At 41.7% G+C, this 26,027-nt stretch overlaps 1 protein-coding gene across 3 annotated transcripts in view; it reads right to left on the bottom strand.

Moving 5' to 3' along the window:
• piezo1 (piezo-type mechanosensitive ion channel component 1) overlaps positions 1-26,027 on the bottom strand; it is an 88,702-nt gene that overhangs the window by 5,219 nt on the left and 57,456 nt on the right. For all 3 annotated transcript variants that reach the window (XM_047822234.1, XM_027133003.2, XM_047822244.1), the window contains 36 exons: positions 25,377-25,551; positions 25,198-25,272; positions 23,656-23,752; positions 22,928-23,034; positions 22,497-22,757; positions 21,306-21,411; positions 20,615-20,796; positions 19,857-20,005; positions 19,578-19,736; positions 18,219-18,307; positions 17,920-18,083; positions 17,168-17,344; positions 16,456-16,581; positions 15,052-15,252; positions 14,726-14,930; positions 14,095-14,199; positions 13,820-13,976; positions 11,227-11,470; positions 10,848-10,944; positions 10,240-10,405; positions 9,801-9,890; positions 8,539-8,615; positions 8,052-8,129; positions 6,515-6,618; positions 6,272-6,401; positions 5,655-5,741; positions 5,270-5,445; positions 4,990-5,105; positions 4,242-4,397; positions 3,829-4,087; positions 3,406-3,594; positions 3,038-3,287; positions 2,759-2,879; positions 2,445-2,592; positions 1,417-1,631; positions 12-170 (listed from right to left, as the gene is read on the bottom strand). In XM_047822234.1, the coding sequence (XP_047678190.1) occupies positions 12-170; positions 1,417-1,631; positions 2,445-2,592; positions 2,759-2,879; positions 3,038-3,287; positions 3,406-3,594; positions 3,829-4,087; positions 4,242-4,397; positions 4,990-5,105; positions 5,270-5,445; positions 5,655-5,741; positions 6,272-6,401; positions 6,515-6,618; positions 8,052-8,129; positions 8,539-8,615; positions 9,801-9,890; positions 10,240-10,405; positions 10,848-10,944; positions 11,227-11,470; positions 13,820-13,976; positions 14,095-14,199; positions 14,726-14,930; positions 15,052-15,252; positions 16,456-16,581; positions 17,168-17,344; positions 17,920-18,083; positions 18,219-18,307; positions 19,578-19,736; positions 19,857-20,005; positions 20,615-20,796; positions 21,306-21,411; positions 22,497-22,757; positions 22,928-23,034; positions 23,656-23,752; positions 25,198-25,272; positions 25,377-25,551 (5,397 nt within the window). The remainder of the gene's footprint in view (positions 1-11; positions 171-1,416; positions 1,632-2,444; positions 2,593-2,758; positions 2,880-3,037; positions 3,288-3,405; positions 3,595-3,828; positions 4,088-4,241; positions 4,398-4,989; positions 5,106-5,269; positions 5,446-5,654; positions 5,742-6,271; positions 6,402-6,514; positions 6,619-8,051; positions 8,130-8,538; positions 8,616-9,800; positions 9,891-10,239; positions 10,406-10,847; positions 10,945-11,226; positions 11,471-13,819; positions 13,977-14,094; positions 14,200-14,725; positions 14,931-15,051; positions 15,253-16,455; positions 16,582-17,167; positions 17,345-17,919; positions 18,084-18,218; positions 18,308-19,577; positions 19,737-19,856; positions 20,006-20,614; positions 20,797-21,305; positions 21,412-22,496; positions 22,758-22,927; positions 23,035-23,655; positions 23,753-25,197; positions 25,273-25,376; positions 25,552-26,027) is intronic.

Below are 26,027 nucleotides of genomic sequence, written 5' to 3'. Positions count from 1 at the left end.
CAACGTCTCACCCTTGGAAGAGGAAGAGGTTGAGGTGGTTGTACTTCTTAGTGAGGAAGTTTCCGAGGATGCGAGTGGGGTAGCCACAGCGGATCTGATACGCAGACAGTGTGAAGTAGATGCACTTGACAAAGTACCAGAGCTGGGCCACAAAGTTCTGGCTAAACATCCTGCACAGATGAAGAGGAAAGAGTATCGGTGTCTTTCTTTTTTAAGTTTAGCAAAGGGAAATTTTAAAGAGTAAAATTTGCATTAAAGAGAAAATCTACAGCATTCCTCTGAGGATTTAATTTTCAAAGATTTGGCGTTTTATTTCATCCTGTTTACATTTCTACACTTAAATACCGTAGCTTCTTCCTTCACTTTTGGGCTGATCTGAAAGAAAACTGCATTAGATGACATGAGTTCTCCTGAAATATTATCAGATTGTTACCCTTGACCTTTACTCTGGCCAATCGAGCGAGCCTTTCATGAATTTATAATGTAATCATGAACCAGAGGTTAGATAAGTGCAAGAGAAAACTTTTTTGGCTTTCTTTTATTACATTAATGTTAATTAACTTCCATCCATCCATCCATTTTCTACCGCTTATCCGGGGCCGGGTCGCGGGGGCAACAGTCTAAGCAGGGACACCCAGACTTCACTCTCCCCAGACACTTCCTCCAGCTCTTCCGGGGGAATACCGAGGCGTTCCCAGGCCAGCCGAGAGACATAGTCCCTCCAGCGTGTCCTAGTTCTTCCCCGGGGCCTTCTCCCGGTTGGACATGCCCGGAACACCTCCCCAGGGAGGTGTTCAGGAGGCATCTGAAACAAATGCCCGAGCCACCTCGGCTGACCCCTCTCAATGTGGAGGAGCAGCGGCTCTACTCTCTACTCTAAGGGTGCGCCCAGCCACCCTACGGAGGAAACTCATTTCGGCCGCCTGTATCCGGGATCTTGTCCTTTCGGTCATGACCCAAAGCTCATGACCATAGGTGAGGGTAGGAAAGTAGATCGACTGGTAAATAGAGAGCTTCGCCTTGCGGCTCAGCTCTTTCTTCACCACAACAGATCGATATATCGACCGCATCACTGCAGAAGATACACTGATCCGCCTGTCGATCTCCCGCTCCATCCTTCCCTCACTCGTGAACAGGACCCCAAGATACTTAAACTCCTCCACTTGAGGCAGGAGCTCTCCACCAACCTGAAGAGGGCAAGCCACCCTTTTCCGGTTAATTAACTTTTTAAGCATAATAAACACGTATATTATCTCTTTAACTAAAATCTTACTAAAATTAACTAAAATTTATAGCATATAAATGTGACCCATTAATTTTCATGTGCCATTTGAGGTCCCAGTGACGCGATTTTAGATTCTTTTAAACCCTAGCACTTTCATCAGGCATCCCATGAATTAAAGTAGATCTTCTCACCTCTCAGTGACTGCGGGCAGGATGAAGAACATCCAGATGTGAATACCCAGCACTAGGATGACCTGAAAGATGAGTTTTCCGAGCACAGCCTTGCGCAGGTACAGAGCGCGGTCGATCACCATGGTGCTGAACTGGATGAGGAGCATGACGAGGAACGCTTCAGGGACCTGGTCATCTGAAAGTGAGGTGGCGATGTCTGCAGCAGCCGAATGTTTCTGAGACACAAATCAATCACACACTTCATCACACACTCGCCATACATAGGCTTGTTCTTGCTTGCTTAATTTTGACAAGAATTGAACCCTCCTGGCTCTGTGTTGGTCACATGCTCTAAAGGCATACAGAAAGTCAGTAAGTAAGGACATTCTTATTCGAGCTTAGAGATACGGTAAGAAGAGGCCATTTATGATAGGCTTTAGGGTATGGGTATGTATTATGGGTATCGTAGTGCAATTGATGTATTAACTGGACCTTTTGAACATACGAAGCCAAATAAATCCAGCAAAGAAGAAAATACAATGAAATCAAGAAACATACTAAAGCTTCTTGATGCATTGCTTGATGCTTCTTGATGCAATGCTTTATCCATGCCGACACAAATCGTGTGCCAACGTTACTGAGAACCTGGAACTACTAAGAAGTGGTGGGCAAAAACTTGCTGCCCATCCACCTCAACCTATTGCATGTTATGCATTCTGAGATGCTTTTCTGTTTACTGTGTTTGTAAAGCATGGTTATATGAGCTACACAGCCTTCTCGTCATCTCCAACCAGCCTGGCCAACAGTCACTCTGTGATTCTGTGTAAACTTTAGAGATTGTTGTGTGTGCAAATCCCAAGAGATCAGCAGATTTCTGAAATGCTCAAACACATCTGCACCACGCTCAAAGTCACAGAGGTCACCCTTTTTCTTCATTCCGATGTTTGATGTGAACAGTGAAAGCTCTTGACCTGTATGAGGCATGATTGTATGCATTGTGCTAGTATAAGAGTACAGTATAGAAGCAGAGTAAATACATTTGTACTCACTCCAAAAGCCCAGAAGCCAAACACAATGACGATGAAGTCCACCACATCAGTGAGGAACATCAGAGCGTAGACATCAGTGGCAGCTCGGTACTCAGTATGCAGGATGTTGTGGATGAACGTCTGCGTTGGCTTATAAGTGTTCCTCACCCTGAAAGAGAGAAAGAAAAGGAAAAAAAAAGGGAGAGATAGAAGAAAGTGACTGTAGAATACACTGTATTCATCAGGGTATTACATTTTTAAACATGCAGTTGTTTTAAAGCAGTATCGTAACTAGGCCAATCGATACAGAGTAAATGAACAAGAGTTTTACTTACGCCGAGATGAAAAAGTCTTTGAGTTTTTCTCCAAATGCCTTTAGCTTTTTACTGGCTTCCTTTCGCCGCTGACCCTTTGCCTTCTTCTTCTTCTTCTTCTTGGTTTCTTTTTCTGTGGCCTCTGGGATAGATCAAAGACTACTTTATATGTCTTATAAAGCAATACATACAACTTTAAAGTGTGTTAAAGCAACCGAGCAGGCTAAAATTAGACATGGACTGTTTTCCATTACACTAATGAGGTCAGTGAGGTTTCTGAAGTTTCCTTCTTTAGATTACCTTTGTCTGGGGATTTCTTTTTGCGGAAGCGCAGAAGACCACCTTTTTTCTTGGGCTCTTCAGGTTCAGGTGTTATTTCTGCATTTTGGGCCTCCTCAGGCTCTGTCTGGATTTCCGTCTTTGTGTCTGTCTGAGGATCGGCCTCATCAGGCTGGACCGTTTTTTCCTCTATCAACTTTTCAGGTTTCTTCTTAATTTCCTCTGTGCTCTTCTCCTCCAGAGGTCCCTCCTGGTCCCACAGCCCATAGCGCTGAGAAGGAAAGACAGGGACACTCTGAACTTACACGATCTCCTGATTACAAGACTGTACAGTTCCTGAGATGAGAGCTACACATCCTATGTTGGAGAGTGGGAAGAGCTTGTGTTACCTGTAGCAGAGAACGGTGAAAGAAAAGGGCCAGCAGCTGTAGCAGGTCATAGCGGATGTAGTTGTCAGTTTTCTCCAGACCGAGGATCCGTGGAGGAAAGTAGGGCTTGTTCTCGTTTAGTCTCATCTCGTATTCACTGTTCCAGGGGAAAAAGCCAAACTGGAACAGGTACTTGACCACCACCATGACCTTGGAAACAACAGAACAGGCTGAAATTATGTTTTGTTTATTCGCATCCAGGGCAAGAAAGGTACTGAATGCTAAGATGCTCTAGGGAAACATCAAGGGAATTCACTCTATCTTCACAAACTAAGGATTTTTTGGACTGGATGCTCTTCAAATCACTAAATATAACCTCAGACCAGTTTCCAACACAGCACAGTGCAGGACACCAGAACATGATCTGCTCAGCTTGTGCCCCACCTCTGTGTACACTATGGCAGTCATCCAGAACCTCTTTGAAGGCCGTGGAATGGACAGCATGGCCCACAGGAAGATTAGTATGGGCAGCACCAAGGATATGACTGAGGCCGTGACGACGTTGTTCAGCACGATGATGAAGTAGCACACAAGCTCAGAGTGAGCAGCCACAACGTTACAGAGTGCAAAGAGAAGTTTAAGCAGCCGATTCTGGGAGGCGTAAAACTCTCGACATTGTATCAGCTCCTCAATGACATAGGGCCTGGAACAGAACAAACGAGACTTATAAAATATGCCTACCATCCTGTAGTTTTAGTTTATGTTTCTTTGTGGTTTAAAATGCTGCTACTGATCTCCGAATATCATGTAGGATGTAGGAAATATAAAAAGGGATATTTTGTTCCTCTTTGTCCTACCTGTCTGAGAGCAGTTCACTGGCTGTTCTGGATTTCCTCAGGTGTTTTAAGTAATGTGATTCTGACTCTAGATCTATAGTGGGCTGGGAGCAAAGTGTCATGCTGCTGTGGGGTCGTGGCTCATCAGATTCCAAGGCTTCCTCCAGCTCATCAGCACTACAGAGAGAGGAGGAGGTCAGCCACAGGGCAAACGGTAGAATTACAAAAACAGAAATGTGCAGGCTTTGCTTGTGTTCTGGTGCAATGAAGGTACCGTTTTCATTTGTCTAGAGAGTTAATCATAGATTATATAACCAGTAAACCAGATTTTCTAAATATATTTATACACACAACATCCCAAACGTATTCATTTGTTTAATGCTATCAGCTGCAGACATTTCGGTTGGAGCTCCAAAGATAAATAGACTGATCAGAATTTGATATTTACATCTAAAGCAACTAAAAATGGAGTAGTCTGCCACCATTTTGCCGTGTTCCACGTTGTTATATGTAAATCTCAGGAAATGAAAGCTGAAATTCTGATCTATCGTCTCACGTTGATCTTTTGAGCTCAACTCCATGTATTGGCCTTGATGTTCTAATATATTTGAAGATCAATATGTCTATTTGTGTTTTTGTTAATTGTATGGCATGTAGTGGACTTGCTGTTCCAACGCTGTTGTATACATACGTTTTTTTCTGTGTTTTTAAATGTCACCAGGTTTCTTTCAGGCCTAATATGTTAAGGTGTGGTGTAGATGAGACGCACCTGGCAGTACGGCTGATATTAAGAAGGTCTGTATCGGTTTCGTCTAGACATGTGTCTAAAGTGAGACTTTCACTATCCTCAGACAGCTGGTCATCTGTAGGCTCACTCGCTGGCGTCTACACAACACACACACACAAACACACACAGTATTTCATGCCATAAAGGTAACGTTCTATAATATATGTTCAGCCGATCCTTTCATAACCTGTGCACTGTGTGTGGATGGGATGTACACAAGTGTGTAGTATTTGCGCAGTGTGTGTGTAGTGCCATGCCTGACCTGGCTGATATTGTGGATGTGCAGGTAGCGCTCCTCACACAGGACGGTTGATGTGTTCACGTACTGCTTGGTGAGCAGGTTGAGCCACAGAGTGAAGCTGTCCACCATGGCCAAGCACAGCATCCACAGGAACTTCAGCATTTCCAGGATCCTCTGCACTGTATCACTGCCAGAACCTGCAACAACAGCAGATGTGATGAAAGTCACAAAACCTTGATACTGATACTGGGACAAATGACAACAACCTGCAGAATGGAGGAAAGAGCAAAGGAAACAGCTGAATGAGTCAGCGAGTCCTAATCATCTCTGCCTCAGTAGCACTAACAATATTGTAAGCATCAATTCCTAAAGATTTCCTAATGCTTATTTAGAGATGAGCACGTACCTGACTCCTCTCCTTCTTCCCCTGCCTCTTCCTCTTCCTCTTTAGAGGTCTTCTCTTCAAAAACGGACCCCGTCTCCTCTACATCACCTGATAAAGGGACGTAAAGTAACCGAGCATACAGCCTCATATTACTTCTCAATATAAATGTGGAATAGAATGAGACAAAACATTTCTAAAATAAAAGTGATTGCTTATACATATTTGCATAATGCTAACTGGTCACTAAATATCAAATGAACACTTAAATAACCCTAAAATATGACAAAAGTTATCATAATTTCTGAAGTAGTATTCAGGCTAGATTTAATATCGAATACTGATCTCTTAGTGTAGTGTGAACGCTCATTTAGTGTACATTATGTGTACATTAAACAAACGTTGTTTAAAAAAACATGCAGACTTGAGTCAAGTGCGTGATTATTGGGGTATAAAGTATATATGATGCTAATTTGCTATAGGCTATATTATCATTGCAGCTTCAGTGCACAGCAAAAGAAATCAACTGAAGACACTAATGGATGATTAGATGAGAGGGTTGAGAGGAAAATCCTGTTTAATACTAAAATATGAAGGAAGATTTAGTTCATGATGACGATGGTGATCGTTTGCGTTCTTACCCGAGGCCTGTGAGACAGTTTGATGTCTCTCTCTCTCCTCTCTTCGTTCTTTCTGCCGTTGTTCTTTCTGTCTCTGTTGCCGTTCTTTTAGTACCTGCTTAGCGCTGGTCACCCATGCCTGGTATGCCAACTGTAGCATCACACACAGCACACACAGCCTTATATACAAAAGTTATATGTTATATTACAATTATATATATATATATTACAACCACCGGATCTGTGTCTGTCCATCTGTCTTACCTGAAATGCAGTCTGTTTTTGTTGTTTCTGCTCCTCTTCTAGGACATCCTCATCCTCACCCTCACTGTCTGATTCAAACATGTAGTAATCCCCAGAATTCAGTACTACAAAACACACACAAAGTTCCAGTATGTTCTGTATCCATTTCCATATGAGACAGAGAAAGTAAAGAAATGGTTAGATTGATCTTTCTCTATTAGTATTTCCCCATTTTTTGTGTGTCTAATAGATTGAGTGACAGAATGACTCAGTGAGTCAGTCAGGGTAAAATAGCAGGTTATTGTGATGTTGTGAAGTTACACCATGTCGGAACCTTTTCTTTTTTTTTTCTTTTTTTTACCGTTCTTGTGAAATTGCAACATAAATAAATTAAGTGACAAACAGGAATAAATCTTGAATAATTATGGGAATTTGGCAGTGATCAGAACCGACCAATCACATTCAATCTCATGATAAATACTCATTAATATATATTTCTATTAACATACTGCCATTAATTAAAGTGACTGATTAACCCCAAATAATCAGCCAAACTGCAACTGACAAACTGCAACAAAACCAGAATTCTCTTGGTGACGTCCAGCTCGAAAAGCCATGAGCTGTTTAGAGCTTCCTAAGCAGAGATCACTTTGCTCATAGATATCAATCAGGAGAGGGTTACAAAAAAAAATCTAGAAGCACTGGCTATAGTGTGAAAATAATACACAGCACAATGGTGCCATTTTTCAGAACAGGACATCCCTCTCAGATCCATGGGAAGATCAGGAGAAAACTGGTCAGGTAGGCTGCTAAAAGACCTACAGCAACGCTAAAAGAATTGCAGCAATTTCGGGAAAGTACTTGGCGTTCCGTGCATGTGACTACAATCTCCCGAATTCTTCATATGTCATCTGTCAATATGCTTATAATAATAATAATAATAATAATAATAATAATAATAATAATAATAATAATAATAATAAGCAAACTACCCCAGGACAACCCCAAAAGACAACCATTCACATGATGAAACATGGTGATGGTAGCATCATTGTAACCGAGTATGTAACCGAGTTACTGTACATTGTAATCTCCTCCCTAAAATGATAGTTTTTCCACTTTGATTAGCATTAAGCAATTTTACTGATATGATTTACCCTTTTTCTTTTTACATCACAAAAACCTGCCATTTTAACAGGGCTGTGTAGAATTTGATATAATCATCTGGACTGGAATGGACTACTCCAGTGAGGGAGGGAGGGAGTGAGGGAGTGAGTGAGTGAGTGAGTGAGTGAGTGAGCGAGTGAGTGAGTGAGCGAGCGAGCGAACAAAGGAGTGAGGTAGGGGTAGAGTAGATATGTGTGAGTGAATGAATGAGAGACAGAGTAAGTGATAGTGAACAATAGTGAATGAGGGAGTGTGTGGCTGAATGAGTGAAAGATTGATAGAGTGATCGTGTGTAATAGAGTGGAATAGGTTCAGAATAGAATAGAATAGAATAGGTTTAGCTAAGCTTCTTCAGTCCGTATGATGAACATGTGTGTAGACATGCGTGTACCAGTTGCATGATCTATCCAGGGACGGTGCCACTCTTTTTTCTTCTTCTTCTTCTTCTCCTTCCTCACTTCCTGAGACTCTGTATAAAGAAGATGTGGCTGTCATTTTTATATAGACATATAGAGGGAGGTTTTAATGAAAATCAGTCCATCATTTTGAGTACTGACTATACCGAGTCCTGAGTATTGTCTAATAGTGTTGTAAAAAAATGACACAAACCAATGATATTTTCCAAAAAAATAAAATCTTTTTTTTTAAGTATACTGGTATAACTTCAATCGTGTTAGCTTTAAGTGAAACTAAGAGCTGCAGTGGATCTGAATGCTGTCACATCACATCTGAAGACTGAAGACGCTTTCCCTTGTTATGGACACTTGTTTGCTTGTATCTGACATTACAAAATGTTTGTACACTAATACATTTTAATTAGAGATATACAAATCCACAAAAGCCATGTACTGCAGCTTTAAGTAGGAGTGAATGTGCACCTGATGACTGCTGCTCTCTTTCAGATAGCTTCCGTCCCTCTTTATATCGCTGCTGTTTGTCACGGATTCGCTCCATCCTGAGGAGACACGTGAAGGTAAACAGTGACTGTAGTGTTGAAGAGTGTAGCACATCAGCAGTGTGTAAACACAGTTGTATTTCATTTATTCAGATAAGCGGTTACAGTGGTGGAGAAATACAGAAGATTAAACTTAATTAAGACAAACAAAAACAGGCTGTACAGATAGAATATAGCAGAATAGTGTAAAATCACAGCAAGTAGGTCGATAAGTTAGAGTCATCGGTGAATGTGTGAGTGAGTGAGTGAGTGAGTGAGTGAGTGAGTGAGTGAGTGAGTGAGGGTGAATGTGTGTGAGTGAGTGAGTGAGTGAGTGAGAGTGTGTGAGTGAGTGAGTGAGTGAGTGAGAGTGTGTGAGTGAGTGAGGGTGAATGTGTGTGAGTGAGGGTGAATGTGTATGAGTGAGTGAGGGTGAATGTGTGTTAGTGAGTGTGTGAGTGAGTGAGTGAGAGTGAATGTGTGAGTGAGTGAGGGTGAATGTGTGTGAGTGAGTGAGGGTGAATGTGTGTTAGTGAGTGTGTGAGTGAGTGAGGGTGAATGTGTGTTAGTGAGTGTGAATGTGTGTGAGTGAGTGAGGGTGAATGTGTGTGGGTGAATGTGAGTGAGTGAGTGTGAATGTGTGTGAGTGAGTGAGTGTGAATGTGTGTGAGTGAGTGAGTGAGTGTGAATGTGTGAGTGATTGAGTGAGTGAATAAGAGTGAATGTGTGAGTGAGACACCGAGTGAGTGAGTGAGTGAGTGAGAATGTATGTGTGTGAGTGAGTGAGTGAATAAGAGTGAATGTGTGAGTGAGACACCGATTGAGTGAGTGAGTGAGTGAGAATGTATGTGTGTGAGTGAGTGAGTGAATAAGAGTGAATGTGTGAGTGAGACACAGAGTGAGTGAGAATGTATGTGTGTGAGTGAGTGAATAAGAGTGAATGTGTGAGTGAGACACTGAGTGAGTGAGTGAGTGAGAATGTATGTGTGTGAGTGAGTGAGTGAGTGAGTGAGAATGTATGTGTGTGAGTGAGTGAGTGAGTGAGTTTACATTGTGGCATATTCATGTTCACCTCTGAGTTTGTTATTCATTATTTGAAAATAATAATGAATGAATCCAGCTGATTGGGGCTGCAGCATGTGAGTGTTATGGAGGTGTTTGTGTGCTGTAAAGGAAAGAGGAAGTGCAGGAGGAACAATAACTCACGAGCCCTTCAGCTGTTGAATGGATTTTTTCTCGGTCTGCTTATAAAAACGCACATTCTTTATAATGCTGGCTTTGAAGAGCTCAAAACCCCTGTGTACACACACACACACACACACACACACACACACACACACACACACACACACACACACACACACACACACACACAAAATAACCAATATGATCAGTGTATACAGTATATACAATCACCCTACATAATAAACTGTCCTCTCTTATTGCTGTTTACAATAGCAAATAGAGTTAAACAGCATTTCTGTTTAGAATACTCCTACACTATAAAATAATATAGCAGAAGTACCATCATTCTTCATTATTATAACTTTGGGTTTACGGAAGGTTGATATTATTGAGACTGTTCTGAATATAAAATGAGTGCCGTAGCCTCTTGTATCCCTCTGCCAGCAGGGGGCGCTCTCACCGTGAGGCCTGTAGTGCAGATGCCTGCAGATCTGCAGTCACATGAACAAAGTAGAAACTAAGGAAGACTCTCCTCTGCAGCAAGAGGAAGAAGAAGCAGATGCTGTCCCAGATGATGCCTGCTTCCTCAATAGGCAAACTGCACTCTTTACCACTCAGGGATACGGCTGCGGAGACACACAGACACAGACACACACAGAAACCCACACAGACACACACACACACACACACACACACACACACACACACAGACACACAGACAGACAGACACCTGTAAGCATTCTGCCCCACAATGAAGTCGGCCACAAAAATCAGCTCTGGCAACAAAATGCTGCTCAAGAACTTCAAGACTTTTCCATTGCTGTTTTTTTTGTTATTTTTTTTAACATGTTCATCATCTTGTGTCATGTAAATGAGAAGCTTTTGAAGATCATAAACAAAATTGACTGGTTTTTACTAGTAATGTCATTAAACTGACAAAATACGAGTTATGATGTATGATGTTTTCAGAAGACCAGAAATACAACTTTTTTGTTCTTGTCATGAATAAAATCTAGTGTTACACATTAAAGGTTGGACTCTTAATTAAACCAGTGCAAACAGACTCACGGTCATAGTAGCCTTTGACTGTACAGACGAGACTGAAGAGCTGGATCACCCAGCAGAAACGTGCCTGCATCTCAGCTACAAACACACAGGCCAGGATCTGTCAGGACCACCCACACACACACCCACACCCACACACCCACACCCACACCCACACACACGCACGCACACGCACACGCACACGCACACGCACACGCACACGCACACACACACACACACACACACACACACACACACACACACACACACACACACACGCACACACACACTTCAGTAATGTATACACATCACAGACATGGTTATTACAAGCCCTAGATACACTAAGTGACCGTAAGCATGTGTGACACTCTTCAGAGCCATGTGTGTTGTTCTGCTCACTCACAGACAGTGTGTTCTTGGCGATGATCACTCCTACATTATAGATGATGAGGCAGTCCCACATGAGCAGGCGTGTACGGGAGGGTTTGACCATCAGCCGCCTACCGTACAGCAGGAAGAAGAAGCAGGCCAGAAGATAGCCCAGACCGAACACGCTGATCCGAGTGGAGCCTGTCACAAACAGCACGGCCAAGACTAACCAGAACATGTTTCGGAAAACCAGGACTTTCATCATGTCCAGGTAAGATCTGAGAAATGGAAAGAAACAGACAAACATTTTAACTTAGACCACCAGAAACAAAGCTTTAATATTATCTCAGACAATGTCAGTAGTTTTATATACATTTGATCTAAAAGCCACACGTGGATCCCCAACCAACTCCACATCCTCAGATATTTTTTGAAACAAAAATACACCAGTACAAAACTTTTACATTGCAAACATCTAAATGACAACTGTTTTGAGTACCTTTATCTTATTATTAGCGATGTATGAGCACGTTAAAACATCCCAAACCGCACCATTAAATCTCATTTTTGAAACACTGACAAAATATGTGATGTCATATGACAGGAACAGAACACAGACAGAAACTTTTCACCTCACACACATTTTATCCCACTTTATTTGACCTTCGACTATGTACTTCACTCACTTCGGATAAAAGCTTGTACATGTAATGAAGGTAATGAAAAAAGACCATTTAAAGTTTAGTGAATGCTTAACAAAGAAGAATCTAATTGGTCTTTTTCATTACATTCATTACAAAGACTGGTACATAGACCTATCTACAGTGGCAGCCTCTCTGTGGTGTAGGTGGTAGGTGGGACAAACCCCAAAAAGAGCAATGGTAGGTGGGTCAGACCCCAACCATATAATTACATCAGCCATTCAACAAATGTTAATCTTTGTAGTGTTAATTCTACTGAAATATTCATTTCTGAACTTTTCTCTAGACCAATGATATCAAATATGTTGCTGTATTTGTTCTGTTGTTGTTTAAAGTCAATACTGAACATGAACACAGTGTGCCCACTGCCCCGTGTAGCTCTGCAGATTAATTAACTGACCTAGTGGTCAAAAGTAGGAACTGCAATAAGTGTGACAGAAGCCCACAGGGGCAGGAATCATACTGTCTCATGCGTAGAGGAGGTCTGGGTGGGTGGGTGGGTGGGTGGGTGGTTGGATACACAAGTGTTGGAGTTGAATCTTATACATACACAACAGACAAAGTGCAAGTGCTGACAGTGTATCTATGATATATTGTACATAATGGAAGACGTATAAGGAAATTATATGTAGTGAGTAATATCCGTACTGTATATAATGCATGTATGTTTGGTGCTGGAAATTTTGTTAAAACCTGATACCATGCTTACTGAGATTAGTTCTTGTGTGTGTGCCTCGCTGGTGACAGGAAACATCCAAATGTATCAAAAACAATTGTATGCTGGATAACTGTATGTTGTCTCTCATCTGTATACAGCATGGTCAATACACTACATAGTTCTCTATAGCGACAGGTTTGATTGACTTTTGAAATAATTCTTACATTTTTAAAAATGCTGTAAAAAAAAGTTCACCTAATTTTTATAATATTTGATAACAGAGACATTGTTCATTTAAGTGAAATGATTAATATAATTATTATTTTTAACAAAGTGCCAAGGGCCCAAATGATAAGCAATGTTTAAATCTAATCAATAATACAAATAAATCTATTTTACTCTATATTTTTTAACTGCAGTTAAAAAAAAAATGCAGTTATAAAAAAAGACTCTCTTTGTGCCTTCTGTCTCTGTGTTGTATGTGGCTGAAACATCCACTTTACAGTAATGGGTATTTTGGCAGCAGTTAAAAGGATCCCTCTTCAATAGACCAGGATGAATAGTGCCAGGATGCATAATCAGAAAAGAATGAATAGGAGGTCATTAAATATAATTCCCACTTCTTGCCTGAAAGAAGAAGCATATCAGGGAAGACCAGAAGAGATGCTAATAGGCTTTTCATGCAGATAAAACATGTACACAGCATAAATGAGGATCTGGTGACAGCTCTGTCATGGCGTTAATCTCATCTGAGGTAAATGCTAGAGCAGGCCAAGATTATGACCTTGATCGATGACTCCTGTTTCTCTTAGAAATACTAGGCTATAGATCATCTATACTAGCTACAGAGGAACTAATGTCATGGCCTTCTGCTTGTCTTGACTGGGTTCTGGCTGCCTGTCCAAACAGATTTTCAAGCTAAAAGATGGTCTTGATTCTAAATAACTGTTTTTAAGTTAGTTAAGTGTTCAAGGTAGAAGTGGATCTATAGCCTTTTTAATGGAGATAGTGACAGATTCTGTCTGAATTGAGGTTGAAACTTCATACCATCACCAAGGGACAGTGTGTTGGAAGGTTCTGGAAAAGGAGACTCTCGGAGTCAGCAGCACCAGGCATAGGTATAGGTTAACTAACGGGTCATAATTAACAATAGTGTTAAATTAGTTAGTGTAACATTAGTTACATACACAATCCGCACAACTGCAGTTCTCATCTCGCTTTCTATAATCATGGATCCCTCTAGCCGTTTCTCTGTAACAAAACCATACCTGCAGTTGATGAAATTAGGAGCTGGATTAAAGAGCATGTGCTCCATGGGGTCAGGGTTGTCCTTATTCTCTCCTCCCATCACCATCCACTCTTCTTTCTTCTCGTTCTCGAAAACTGCCCATTGTAGCGAGGCACACATTAGAAGCAGGAAGTCCGCTGTAGACACACACAAATACAGGAGTTCAAGAGAAAATGCATTCGCGCTATATCTGGCCCTCTTTATTGGATGTTGATACAACAGTATGTCAGTACCCATCTAAAGCTAGTGACTCACCGATGAGGTTCTTGGAGTTGGGGAGGATGTAGAAATCAGGCAGGTAGATCCATTTAATCAGAGCTGAGTTGATGTTGACTGAGCTTTTCCATCTCCATGGGTAGTCTGTACAAACATGCCGTTAAATTAAGCTGTGTATATCAGCAGACCAAGCCTTCACTCCAACATTAACATACCCCTAGTTTATCTCTTTGGTTCCTCGTGATTATAGAGTTTTTTCATCTTGTGCTGTTTTTATTTAAGTTTAGTCATTTTATCATCACCTTGTTAAATATAATTGACTGAAGTTGCTGTTTTTCAATTGCTTGCTTGAGCTGTGCTAGAAATGAGGCTGGATTAATAAAAAAATGGGCTATTTTCAGTTTGTTTCATAAAACATTAAGTTAAATATTATGTTTGTTGAATCTACCTGAGCCAGTCCCATCGACTATAAACTTTTATCATTTTTAACTAGTCTTCATACACTCAAGAGTCTTCATTTGATCACCTATTATAATTTAGCCTACCGCTGCAGTCATGCATTTCTGTTGAAAACAACATAATTATTTATTTAGATGTGTGTTTACATTGTACGTGTGACAAATAAAGGCTTCCTCTTCTAATGGTGAGGATCACTGATAGGTGGACTAACCGAGACATAGAGCAGGAGGCATTCCCACACACAGGATGTACTGATAGATCATGAAGATCACCAGGAAGATGCAGTATTTAGACCAGATCTGAGCAATGACCTCGCGGCGACGACGCACCATGAGGGCGACCAGCCAGCACCCGTGAATAATGACCAGGAAGTTCATGCGTTGGCCAATCACATTCACAGTCATCAGGAAGCAGATCTATGGAGTGTATAGGAAGTTCAACTGGAGTCATGGTCAAAGCTAGTAAAAGCAACTTAAAGGTGTAGTCTACTTTCAGTGTGCCTTAAAAACAGTACTATAGGAGTTGAAGAAGCCAGACCTCAAGGCCAAACTTGTAGAAGCTGAAGTTGAGGAGGTATCTGATACAGGGCAGCAGCCCCTCGTCCAGTTTGTCACGCGTGGATTGTGGGAAGATAGTCGGGATGGAGGGAGGAGAACGATGTACCTGCTTGTAGTGATGGATCTGGTGCCGGTACACGGTCGCCTCAAATACCAGCAACAGCAGCACCAGCAGATGGTTCTGACAGTACAGAAGACAGTTTACACAACACAAACAAAAATTCTACCTTCATGTAAAATGTATTCTTCCTATTAATATGGCCAAAAATGGCAGTCCATTCATTTATTTCCTGTAGCGTTTATCCTACACAGGATCCTGGAGTCTCCCCGACAGGACTCGGGACACAAGGCGAGGGAAGCTCTAGACCTGCTGCCAACCCAGCAGTGGGCACAATCACACGCACTCACACGTTATGGACAATTCATTGATTCTTTCAAGATCAGCCTGCAATATGTTTTTAGACTGTAGTAGGAATCCGGAGTATGGTATTTACTTTGGTGTGTGTATATAAACAGTAATCTAGAGGTACCACAAACCACAAACCACAAATCAATGCAATGGTTCACAGCTGCTCTGTTTTCTTGCATTGTAAATAAACAGCCTGACAGATTTAGTGCTTGATATAGTTTTGGACTGGTGTGAAGGGGTGTTTGATCAAAACTTAGTAATCACAGATCTTTTGGTGGCATTTTAATTTTTCTGGTATTTGTGTTGTTTTAAGGCCCATAAGGCTTTGGATGATGGAATGGTAGTGAGCTGCCTCTGCTGGGCCCTTAAGCAAGGCCCTTAACCCTAAACTGCTCAGTTGTATAAATGAGATAAATGCTGCTCTGTCAAATGCCATAAATATAAATACTGTTCATCAGCTGCTCTTGCAGTTTTTCTCATCAGCTCTAGAATCTTAAAAATCTCTACCGGTTGATACATTTCTACTAGTGAAAGTGAAACTGACGTGACATAAGGCTAAGTACGGTGACCCATACTCAGAATTTGTTCTCTGCATTTAATCCATCCAAAGTGCACACACACACAGCGGTGAACACACACACACACACCGTGAACACACACCCAGAGCGATGGGCAGCCATTTATGCAGGAGCAGTTGGGGGGGGTTCGGTGCTCAGTCGTGGCCGGCCCGAGACTCGAAACCCACGACCTTAGGGTTAAGAGTCTCTCTAACTCTCTAACCTCTCTCTAACTCTCTAACCTCTCTCTAACTCTCTAACCATTAGGCCACGACTTCCCCAAGCTGAGCAGGTATCTTCTTGACTTACTACAAGTCAAGTCAAGAAGCTTTTATTGTTATTTCCACCATATATAGCTGACACAGTACTGATGTCTCATTTGCTGTGGATTAATTTAAGTCAAAAGTGCCAAACGTACCTTACTGTAGCCCAAAGCAGTGGCATCCTTCCTAAAGCCAAACCAGTTGGCTGGATCTACAGGCGCTTTGTAAAGTGTGGAGTTCAGGATCTCATCAACGTTCAGACTCGTCTCGTTAGTCAGAGGCTACAAGGCAAATACGGAGACACAGAACGTCAAGGACAAGGCCCGATGGGTTAGGTCAAAAATATCGTATAAACAAATAGCATGGACAAATATAAAATGTACAGAATTTCACAGTTTATACAAAGGCATACAGTGAGATGTTTTTAAGTTAGTTGTGTAAATGTGTTACTAATAAGTTAGTAAATGTGTCAGTAGGAAGTGCTGGGGAGGGTCTGCTTATCTTCTAAGGCCTAAACCACTCACTGATTTCCATAAACAGCCTTAAAGCTCAAGGCTATATGTGTCTATGCTGGCTTAGGGGTGTGGGTGGAATTAGAGAGAGAGAGAGAGAGAGAGAAAGAGAGAAAAAGAAAGAGAGAGCGCACAGGAGACACATTAAACCACTGCAGAGTCAGCTTCCAGACACAATGAGGCTCTGCCAGCAACATCAAGCATGTGGGTGTGTGTACGTGACAATGTTTGCTTATGAGCTTAAGGGATGATAGAGATAAAAACAGAAGGATAAGTATATACAATTTCACTTGTGCGCAAATTAAAAACCATGTTGCCGAGTATGAGAGATGGGACAATTTAATGTGTCTCTCACCACTGTACAGTTGTTGGAGTACTCCTCAGGTTTGACGATGCTTAGCTGGTAGAGCATCTTACAGACGATGATGATGCAGACCCAGACGGTGGACAGACATGAGGCCATGGGTCTGAAACGGGCAAAGGGCATCGCGAACGACCACAGCACAACCAACACCAAATTCATCACGGACGGCTACAGAGAGAAAGAGAGAGAGTCAGAGAGAGAGAATGAGCGTGAGAGAGAAGGAGAAGGGGGAGCGTTGGTGGTGAGACACATTAACACCTCATAAAAACGAGTTGCTAATGATGAGAAATAAAGCGTTTCTAGGCCGCAACTGTCCTATAAACATATTTCCCCAATTTTACACCTGTAGTGTTAAAAAGCAAGCTGACAGTTTCAAAACAATTGGCTTTCTTTATTCTGCATTTGCAAAGGTTGTTTCTTCTTACAGAACAAAAGCAGCACTAATGCAGCAGACTGAATTGTACCGAGCTCTATGTGAGATAATTATAAATACACAGGCTATAAAGTGTATAGTTTAAATGCTCTATGGTGGAGTGTTACAAAGTGCCTCCGTTCATAAACGTCTCTTTACAGATGTATATAAAGCTAGGTGTTCTACAGATGCTAGTGTTGGATTCAGAGCCGGAACTATTTAGCAAGCTGCTGTTATTAATCATCAGCACCAATTCTACACCAAGCAGATTTGAGAATTCAACATTGCTGGGGTAAAATAAATAAAGCTTAACAAATAGTTATTTTGAGACCTCTCCAAGTGACACCCAGATGACAAACAGTGCGACAATTTTGAAGATGTGCAGCTCCAGGACACGCCAGAGAAAAGCCTGAACGTGGGTGAGGATGTCGAAGAACTTCCTGAAGAGCACCATGAGTCTGTCCATCACCAGCCCCCACTTACTGGGCACCATCACTGAGTTTAAACAGGGAGGAAAGTTTTAAACACACAGCATTAATAAAAGTATGGAATAGGTACGGAACATCCAGAGTCAAATCAGCATCATGCTTCTATTACAAAATGTCAATTTGTCAGATTTTGTTGCCTGACCTCCATCTTCTGACTCATCATCTCCCAGCTCGGTATTCAGATCTTCCTCCTCAAAGCCTCCTCCCTCTGTCTTCAGGGCCGATTTCTTTCTGCAGTTCATCCAACACACATCCATACCAATTAGTTTAGGAGCAAAGAAACAGCTTCAGAACTACAGAAGGACCTTAATGGATTTGATTAAAGGGCCACGATGTAGTCAAGGCATGACGCTTATATCAATACTGTAGGAATCATGTGAATAGTGAAATGAAAGATATTTCGCCTAAAACTAAATGTCCAAAATGTCTTATTCACCTCAGAGGCAGTGGATCAGCTGCTGTTTTACACAAGGCTCATATTACTAACAAGGAAGAGTAGCTTATAACAATCAGCTGAGTGTTGCCTAAACGCCTGCATCTCCAATGCTGCGTTCACACATACAGCGACACGCAAGGACAAAGCAACCAGAGATCTTTTCATTTCAGTGAGAGCTGGAGATTTCCTGGAGACATAAGCAACCACGGTCGCTGGTGACCAGATGTTTTTGTGTCCAGGGACACGATTAAGTGAGCACACACTGTATGAAATGATACAGATATACACTATAGAATGTTAGATTGTTAAATGTTAAAATGCCAAAAAACGATGCTAGTTGCTCCACCCACGGATAAATGTTATTACCATGGCAACCAGTAGTAGAAACGCCTACTGACGACTTTATAGTACAGAGACTGAAAACTTGCAGCGATAAAATCACTGGATGTGTGAACGTAGCTTAAGTCACACACACACACACACACACACACACACACACACACACACACACACACACACACACACACACACACACACACACAGAAGTGTAATGAATTGTTTATGGTTAAGCTGGAAAAACTATTTTTTATTAACTTTGCTATCTTTATGTACTAATGACATCATTTTGATATAGAAGTAATTGACTTTACATTAGAGGGCTGACTTCTTTCTCATATTAAACGCTACTGTGACTGTGTGTGACATCAGTGAAGTACACGACTGCTACTGTACCTTCTCACTGGAACAAGCACAACACATCGCCAAGCAATAAACTAGCACCAGGATTGCTATCTCGAATATTTCACTATTTATATAACATTTAAATTTGTGCTTCAGTTTGGAATTGCCTTTAAGGTGAATGATTATTCATATGCCCTTAAAGGTGCGGTAGGATTTGCTGCCTCAGATCTTTTTAGCTCTTTATGGCATGCTTTGAATAGTGCTATTTAAATACAGTTTGTTCTTATGCCAGTGAGAATTCTCCAGACTCAGCATTTGTTTTTGTCTGTTTGTTTGTTTGTTAGCGCACTGCTAGGCTGTGAGAGAGACAGCTACAGGTCGTGCCTGTGCAGAGGAGTGACGTGCTCCAGGTCTGTGATCTTCATGAATGACTTGTGGAAGTAGTGCAGTTGTAGGATGCAGGCCAACAGGAAGAAACCGGGAATCAGAATACTGCTGAACAGCTCGGAGAGCTTAAAGGTCTCGAGGCCGATATCTGCGAGCCTGCGGGGCACAATCATGCAGATGTCAGTAAGCTAACAAGTCTATACATCTGTCTCACTCTGTGCCAGAGAAATAATAACATGTCCTGTTTGGACATAGAAATAAGCAGAAAGTGCGTACTGGTCCTCTGTGAACCCTGTGAAGTTCTTCCAGTAGCCTGGGAAGTCCTCAAACTGGTAGGTATAGATGGCAATGAGCACCAACATGGTGTAGGCCACCACCAACCACCAGAATGGCTTCAGTAGCCTCCTCCAGAGAGAATAGTACACCTACAGAGAGAGGGGCATTAAGGCATTGATGAAATTTATAAAAAATAGTAGCAGCATTAATAATAGTAATAGTTGTAGTGTTAGTAGCAGTAGTGGTATTAGTAGTGGGGCAGTAGTGGTAAGATCTGGGTTGTCTGCCAATCTGCCACTGCCTTATCCCACCCTGCTCCACTGTATCATAGCTGCCCCTGTGTCTGACCCCAAAGTCAGATGGAATATTTGAAGAAAAAAAAATTCCACTGTGCTGTAATGTATATGTGGCAATAAGAAAGGCTTCTATGCCCCAGATTCTAGTAGCAGTGTTAGCAGCAGCAATTTCAGTAGCAGTATTAGCACCTCGCCACTGCCCCTGAACTAAATTGCATGGATTTAAACCTGTAACCTGTTGTAATACTCAACTTAATCAGGCGATGGATTATAAATCTATAATATTTTGTGAAATTCCATTCTTATTAAATTAAAGTCACATCATAAATATTTCTAGGTGACTTTCTTGAGAAGCCGTAATCATATGAGGTAAGTCTGCTAGTGCCTGTTTACTTTGTGTTAAAGCCTAGTTAATACACTGATGTATTAGTGAGGATGTGTGGTGATGAAGTCAGTGTTCACCTGGTAGAAGCACATGCAGAGCAGGAACAGCAGCATGTAGACGATCTTGTAGCCCACCAGCTTCCCAGCGAAGCTGACCATGATGAACATCCCTCCACACACGTAGATCCAATACTTAGCATAAAGACTCATCACCACCCTTCCTAGGAGCCTTAGGATGGAGTCATCATGGCCTGTGCTCTCTGGAGAATGAGAGAGAGAGAGAGAGAGAGAGAGAGAGAGAGAGAGAGAGAGAGAGAGAAGGGGAGAGAGAGAGAAGGATTAGGAGAGTCAGACAAAGACAGAGAGACAGATGGAGAGAGACAGAGGGAGACAGAGAGAACAAGAGTGTGTGAGAGACAGAGAGAATGAGATAGTGAGACAGACAGAGAAAGACAGAGAGAGAGAATAAAAGTAAGAGAGTGTGTGTAAGAGGCAGAAAGAGAGACAGAGAGAGAGAGAGAAAGAGACAGACACACAAACAGACAGAGACAGAGGGGTGTACACAAGGGTTTCATTCAAGTGCTAAACACTTCAGCTTAGTGCTTAGAGCTTAGTGGATTGTTTATTCTTCTCATCACGCCATTCTACAGCATTAAGGACGCAGCCTTGGAGATCAGTCTCAGACCAGCACATGGCCTCTGTTTCACATCTGTTGATTGTAGAAGAGAGTATAAGAGGGTGTGGAGTGGAGCTCAGCCACCTGGCTTACCTCCAGTGGTGACCTCCTCGAGTGGGACGCTCTGCTTCTTCTTCCTCCCAAACTTATCCTTTACCGAGTGTCGTAAAAGCAGCCAGAACGTCAGCGTGAACAGCAGCTGGGGAAGAGACGGAGCACTTCATATACGTCACGGCTATATTACACGGCAGCAGCATCCATCATCAAACTTTATAAATGTCTGAAACCCCTTGTACGGGAAGTTTTTTCATTAAGTTCATTTGAATGTGCAGACTGGACAAAGTACACTTGATTTGATTCTGCAAAATCGTTTCAGGAAGGTGAAAATCTCATTAAAAAAAAGCAAAGTTAGGACTGAATCTGTGGCAGGCAGGTGTTAAAAAATATGAGTCATAAAAGAAAAAAAGATAACCAGGTTCCAAAGCCCCAAAATAGATTACACAACACTGCTTTCTCAGTGCAAGGGGTAGAGGTGTGAATGCTTGAGGGTGTCTTTAATTTGTATATTTATAGAATCTAAAGGTCTTGCTGTGGGAAACGTGTAGGTGCTTCCGTCCTTTTTTTTGTTAGAACTCTTTTTACAAGAAAAAAAAACATGGAATTTATACTTGTTTTTGAGTGTTTATGTTCAGCACTCAGGGCTTTAAGGATTTCTAGCTTTCCATAACTATTTCTGATGTCATGTAGCCGAACTGGGGCATTAGTTTGATCTAAAATTAAAAAAATGTAAAAAAAAAAAAAAAAAAGTGTTTGTTTTTTCCATTCAATCATTTCTATCTTCAAAGTACATGATGAGATCAACCCAGTACTGCTCTCTGGCATGCCTCAAGTGCTTATTTAACCATTAAAAATTTTAAGGTGTTATCTTCAAAATGAAAATTCTGTGTAAGCTTAAACGTACAGAGGGATAAACACACGTCTCACGCTGAAAGCCCTGACTTATTTTAAATCAGACTTGAGACTTTGTGGTAAAATAATTCTTTCTTTTATACTAATTGAAAATGTCTGGCGAGTCGATTTCCGATGGGACGCCAGTAGACTTGTAAAAAGGGTTAAAAGTATACTTTGAACAATTTATTATTTCTATATCAAAAGTAGAGTGCGGTGCTACTTCATGACTGTGTTTTCTGGTTACTATTAACACTGCTACTATTCGTGTGTGTGATTCATTCCTGATGAACGTCACCACAGTGACACTATACTGGGTTTGACGGAAGTCCTCACCAAGGCTCCCAGGCGTAGGCAGGGATAAGGTGCTCGGTCAAGTCCCATCTGTCTCAGGCTCATAGAGCCCAGGTGCTTTGGCAGTTCGGGCTCCAGGTCCATGGCCCAGACATAGTTCAGGATGCAAAGACAGAGGCCATACAGCAGGATGAAGGGTGAGCAGAGCATGGCGAAGTGACGACGTGCTCGCAGCATCCAGATCAAACACGCCCACAAGAGCAGCACAAATGTCAACCAACTGTGGTAGGTGATGCTCCACACCTGCAAATATACACACACACACACACACACACACACATATCACACACATATATATACATACATACATATATACACACACACACACCTCCATCAATCATGTTTGGAAATGAAAACCTGTTTCATGTTTTTGTCAGGTTTTACTTTACATACAGAAAGTGACAGGACATTACCATCATGGCGATGAGAGCACAGATGTAACTCTGCTGCATGATCATCCTCCCAACTAACTGGATAGGACTGTCTTGTTGCTGCTGCTGCCCTGTCTCTGGGCCAGGACCTGATACACACACACAAACACACACACACACACACACACACACACACACACACACACACACACACACACACACACACACACACACACACACACACACACACACACCTTTGTGCTTAATTGCTTTTTATTATTTACTTTTAATTTTTAGCCTTCAGTCATTTCCTCACTCAATGAACAGAAGAACTCAGTCAGGCTATAGTGGAACTGAAAAAATGCACAAAAAACACAGGGGTGCCAATAATTGCTTAGAATAATTTTACTTCAAATAAAGGTTGGATTTCTGTCATATTTTTAGTGTGGAATTAATTGACCTCCTAGACATCCATATTCAGGAAAGGTGCCAATACTTCTGGAGCTCTTGCTACAGAACGGTGCTTGTGACAGTAACGCTCCTGAAACTTATCTTGCATCATTACAGTATAATGAGTTATAATTTGTCGGAATGTCTCTGTAACATGCACGGTCATTAAAGCTTAATGATCATAAGTATTCACCCCCTGTAGCCCGAGCCTTGTGTGTCACAGTGCGTCTGCGTTCATTACCATAGCTGGTCATAAAACACAGGCTCGTTCACACAGCCGAGCGTCTGTCTGTCTGTCAGGAGGAAGCACACAGATTTACCTAGGTCGTGTTGACCGGAACCGTTTGTGCCGTGGGCTTTGGCTTCACTGGTGTGTGATTCCTGCCCAGGACTTTCACCTTCAGCCAGCAACATTCTCTGTAATGAAAAAAACCCCAAAACAAAACAGAACGTTTAAACACAAAACACAACTCTAAATCAATCAACACTGATAATCACTGAAACCGACTCCGTAATGGAAATTGGAGTTATTAAAATTAAAAGCTTCATGATGATCTCTTCCTGTCTAATTCTCTCTAAATACAGTGCATAATTCTTTCACACTCTAATCTCTCTGTAATGTCTAAAGCTAATAAGATGGGTTTTTAAAATATGAGGTAACTTTCTTTTTTTCTAAATGAATTTATAGCTCTTAGAACAAAATCTGACTTTTTGATTATTTAATAAACCTTTACATTGTACCCCAGGGCAAAAAATACATCATCACATAACCTATCGAAAAGTGTGTCCTGGTCTCCTGCTGTGCATTAAAGGTGAGGTCTCCGTTGTTTGAAAGCCATTGTTGACATTTGAAATCACCACAACAAACATGCCCCTAACCCAAATGGGTCCCACCCCTGTATTGATAGCTCCGCCCACACATACATACGTAACCCAGGCAACTAATGGAGAGAAAGGTGTCTATCATAGCTGAAGGGAAGAACAATACGATTGCAGATAAACAAACAAGCAAAAATGACACACAAGCATAATCATGCAAAGGACGGCATATATTAGTTCTGTGAAACAAAGCAAAACCAACGTTACTCACCTATCGAGAAGGGAAAAAGCAACTTTGGGGACTTAAGTAAAGTTGGCTACATATTCACAGATTGGAGTTTCCCCGAGTCAATAACTCCTGAGCTAAACGCTGTTACTACACAAAACGGGGTTGTAGCTGCCTCTCTACATTACTACGAGAGAAAAGAGGTGTTATTTGTGTAGTAACAGCGTTTAGCTCAGGAGTTATTGACTCGGGAAACTCCAATCTGTGAATATGCGGCCAACTTGCGGTTCAGTGCGCAATGTCACACATGCGCACTGAACACTCTCTCCGCCCATATTGACAAGACACGCCCCTTTCTGCTCTTTGGCTACACGTTTGTTTTGTTTATTGGCCCGACTCAGTTTTCAGAAGCATTTCTCAAACAACGGAGACCCCACCTTTAACTCCTAATATGGAGAAAAATCATGGTTTTAATCTATGTGGCTAGTAACCATGACATTAGTCTTGATTTCGTCCTCGTGTTGTCGTAATGCATGTAGCGCACTGTATTTAGTGAGTAGAAAGCTATAGTGCTAGAGGCTTTACTAAGAAATAATTTATTCCTGCATTAAACACTTCATTCGGACTTCTATGTTGATCCAGGGTTGTGCAAGAAACACAAACTCTACATTTGCTCTACAAACACATAGTGGAGAGCTTCTGGTAACGTTCTCTGTGACGGTATGACATTATACTCGTGTAAACTCGTGTGTTTGGATTTCATTTCATCGAATGTATTAAATGAGTTAGCCAGGCCTGGTACATTTGTTAGACCCACCTTAGTGTCATCATCAGGTGTTATTTGTCCTGCCCCCCATTGCATTAACTCCACCTCCTCACCCACAGCCTCATTCTGTCAAAACAATCATATCGTACAATGATAAGCACCAGCGTGAATGTAAAATGGTGGTTGTGACTCAGTTTAAAAAAATAAAATAAAATAAGGGGTGCAAGCACCTTTTGTAGGGAACTATGACTGCTGAACTTCAGCACTGTTACCACGGTGATGTAGAGAAGAAAGAGGATGCCTGGATTGACGTACACAGGCCAATCATGCGCCGTGTTGAATATGAGGTCATCGGAGAGGGAGGAGCAATTAAAAGGGCCAACGATATCCTTAAGGCCAAACATCCTGGAGAAAAATGAAAGAAGCTTTAGGTTAGAACGGTGTGTGTGTGTGTGTGTGTGTGTATCCATCTGTAAGCTTTATGTCTCAGAGCTCCGCAGGATGACACAGAATACTGACAGCTAGGGGACTACCTACAGAACTTCCCTTCTGTCAGTCCCTCTCCCTTCACTTGCACCGTGGAAAATAAAGGATCCGGAACATTCCCAGCCTAAGGCGTTCAGCCCTGCACCCACTCACATATATGACACGTCATCCTACATTCATCACAATCTGCCTCTTCATTCCCATACTTCTCACATTTCCATCACACACACACACACACACACACACACACACACACACACACACACACACACACACACACACACACACACACACTTGAGTGGTGATATCTGTTTAAATTGAGAATGGCAGATTGTAGGTGACAACAAGAAGCAGGAAGAAAATTAAAAGCTGAAAAAGATTAGACTTTAATTCAA

Source organism: Tachysurus fulvidraco, chromosome 1, assembly GCF_022655615.1.
Source record: "Tachysurus fulvidraco isolate hzauxx_2018 chromosome 1, HZAU_PFXX_2.0, whole genome shotgun sequence".
NCBI classification, from domain to species: Eukaryota; Metazoa; Chordata; class Actinopteri; order Siluriformes; family Bagridae; genus Tachysurus; species Tachysurus fulvidraco.
The sequence above is the reverse complement of the archived record's forward strand: the minus strand, read 5'-3'. Positions and strand labels throughout refer to the sequence as shown.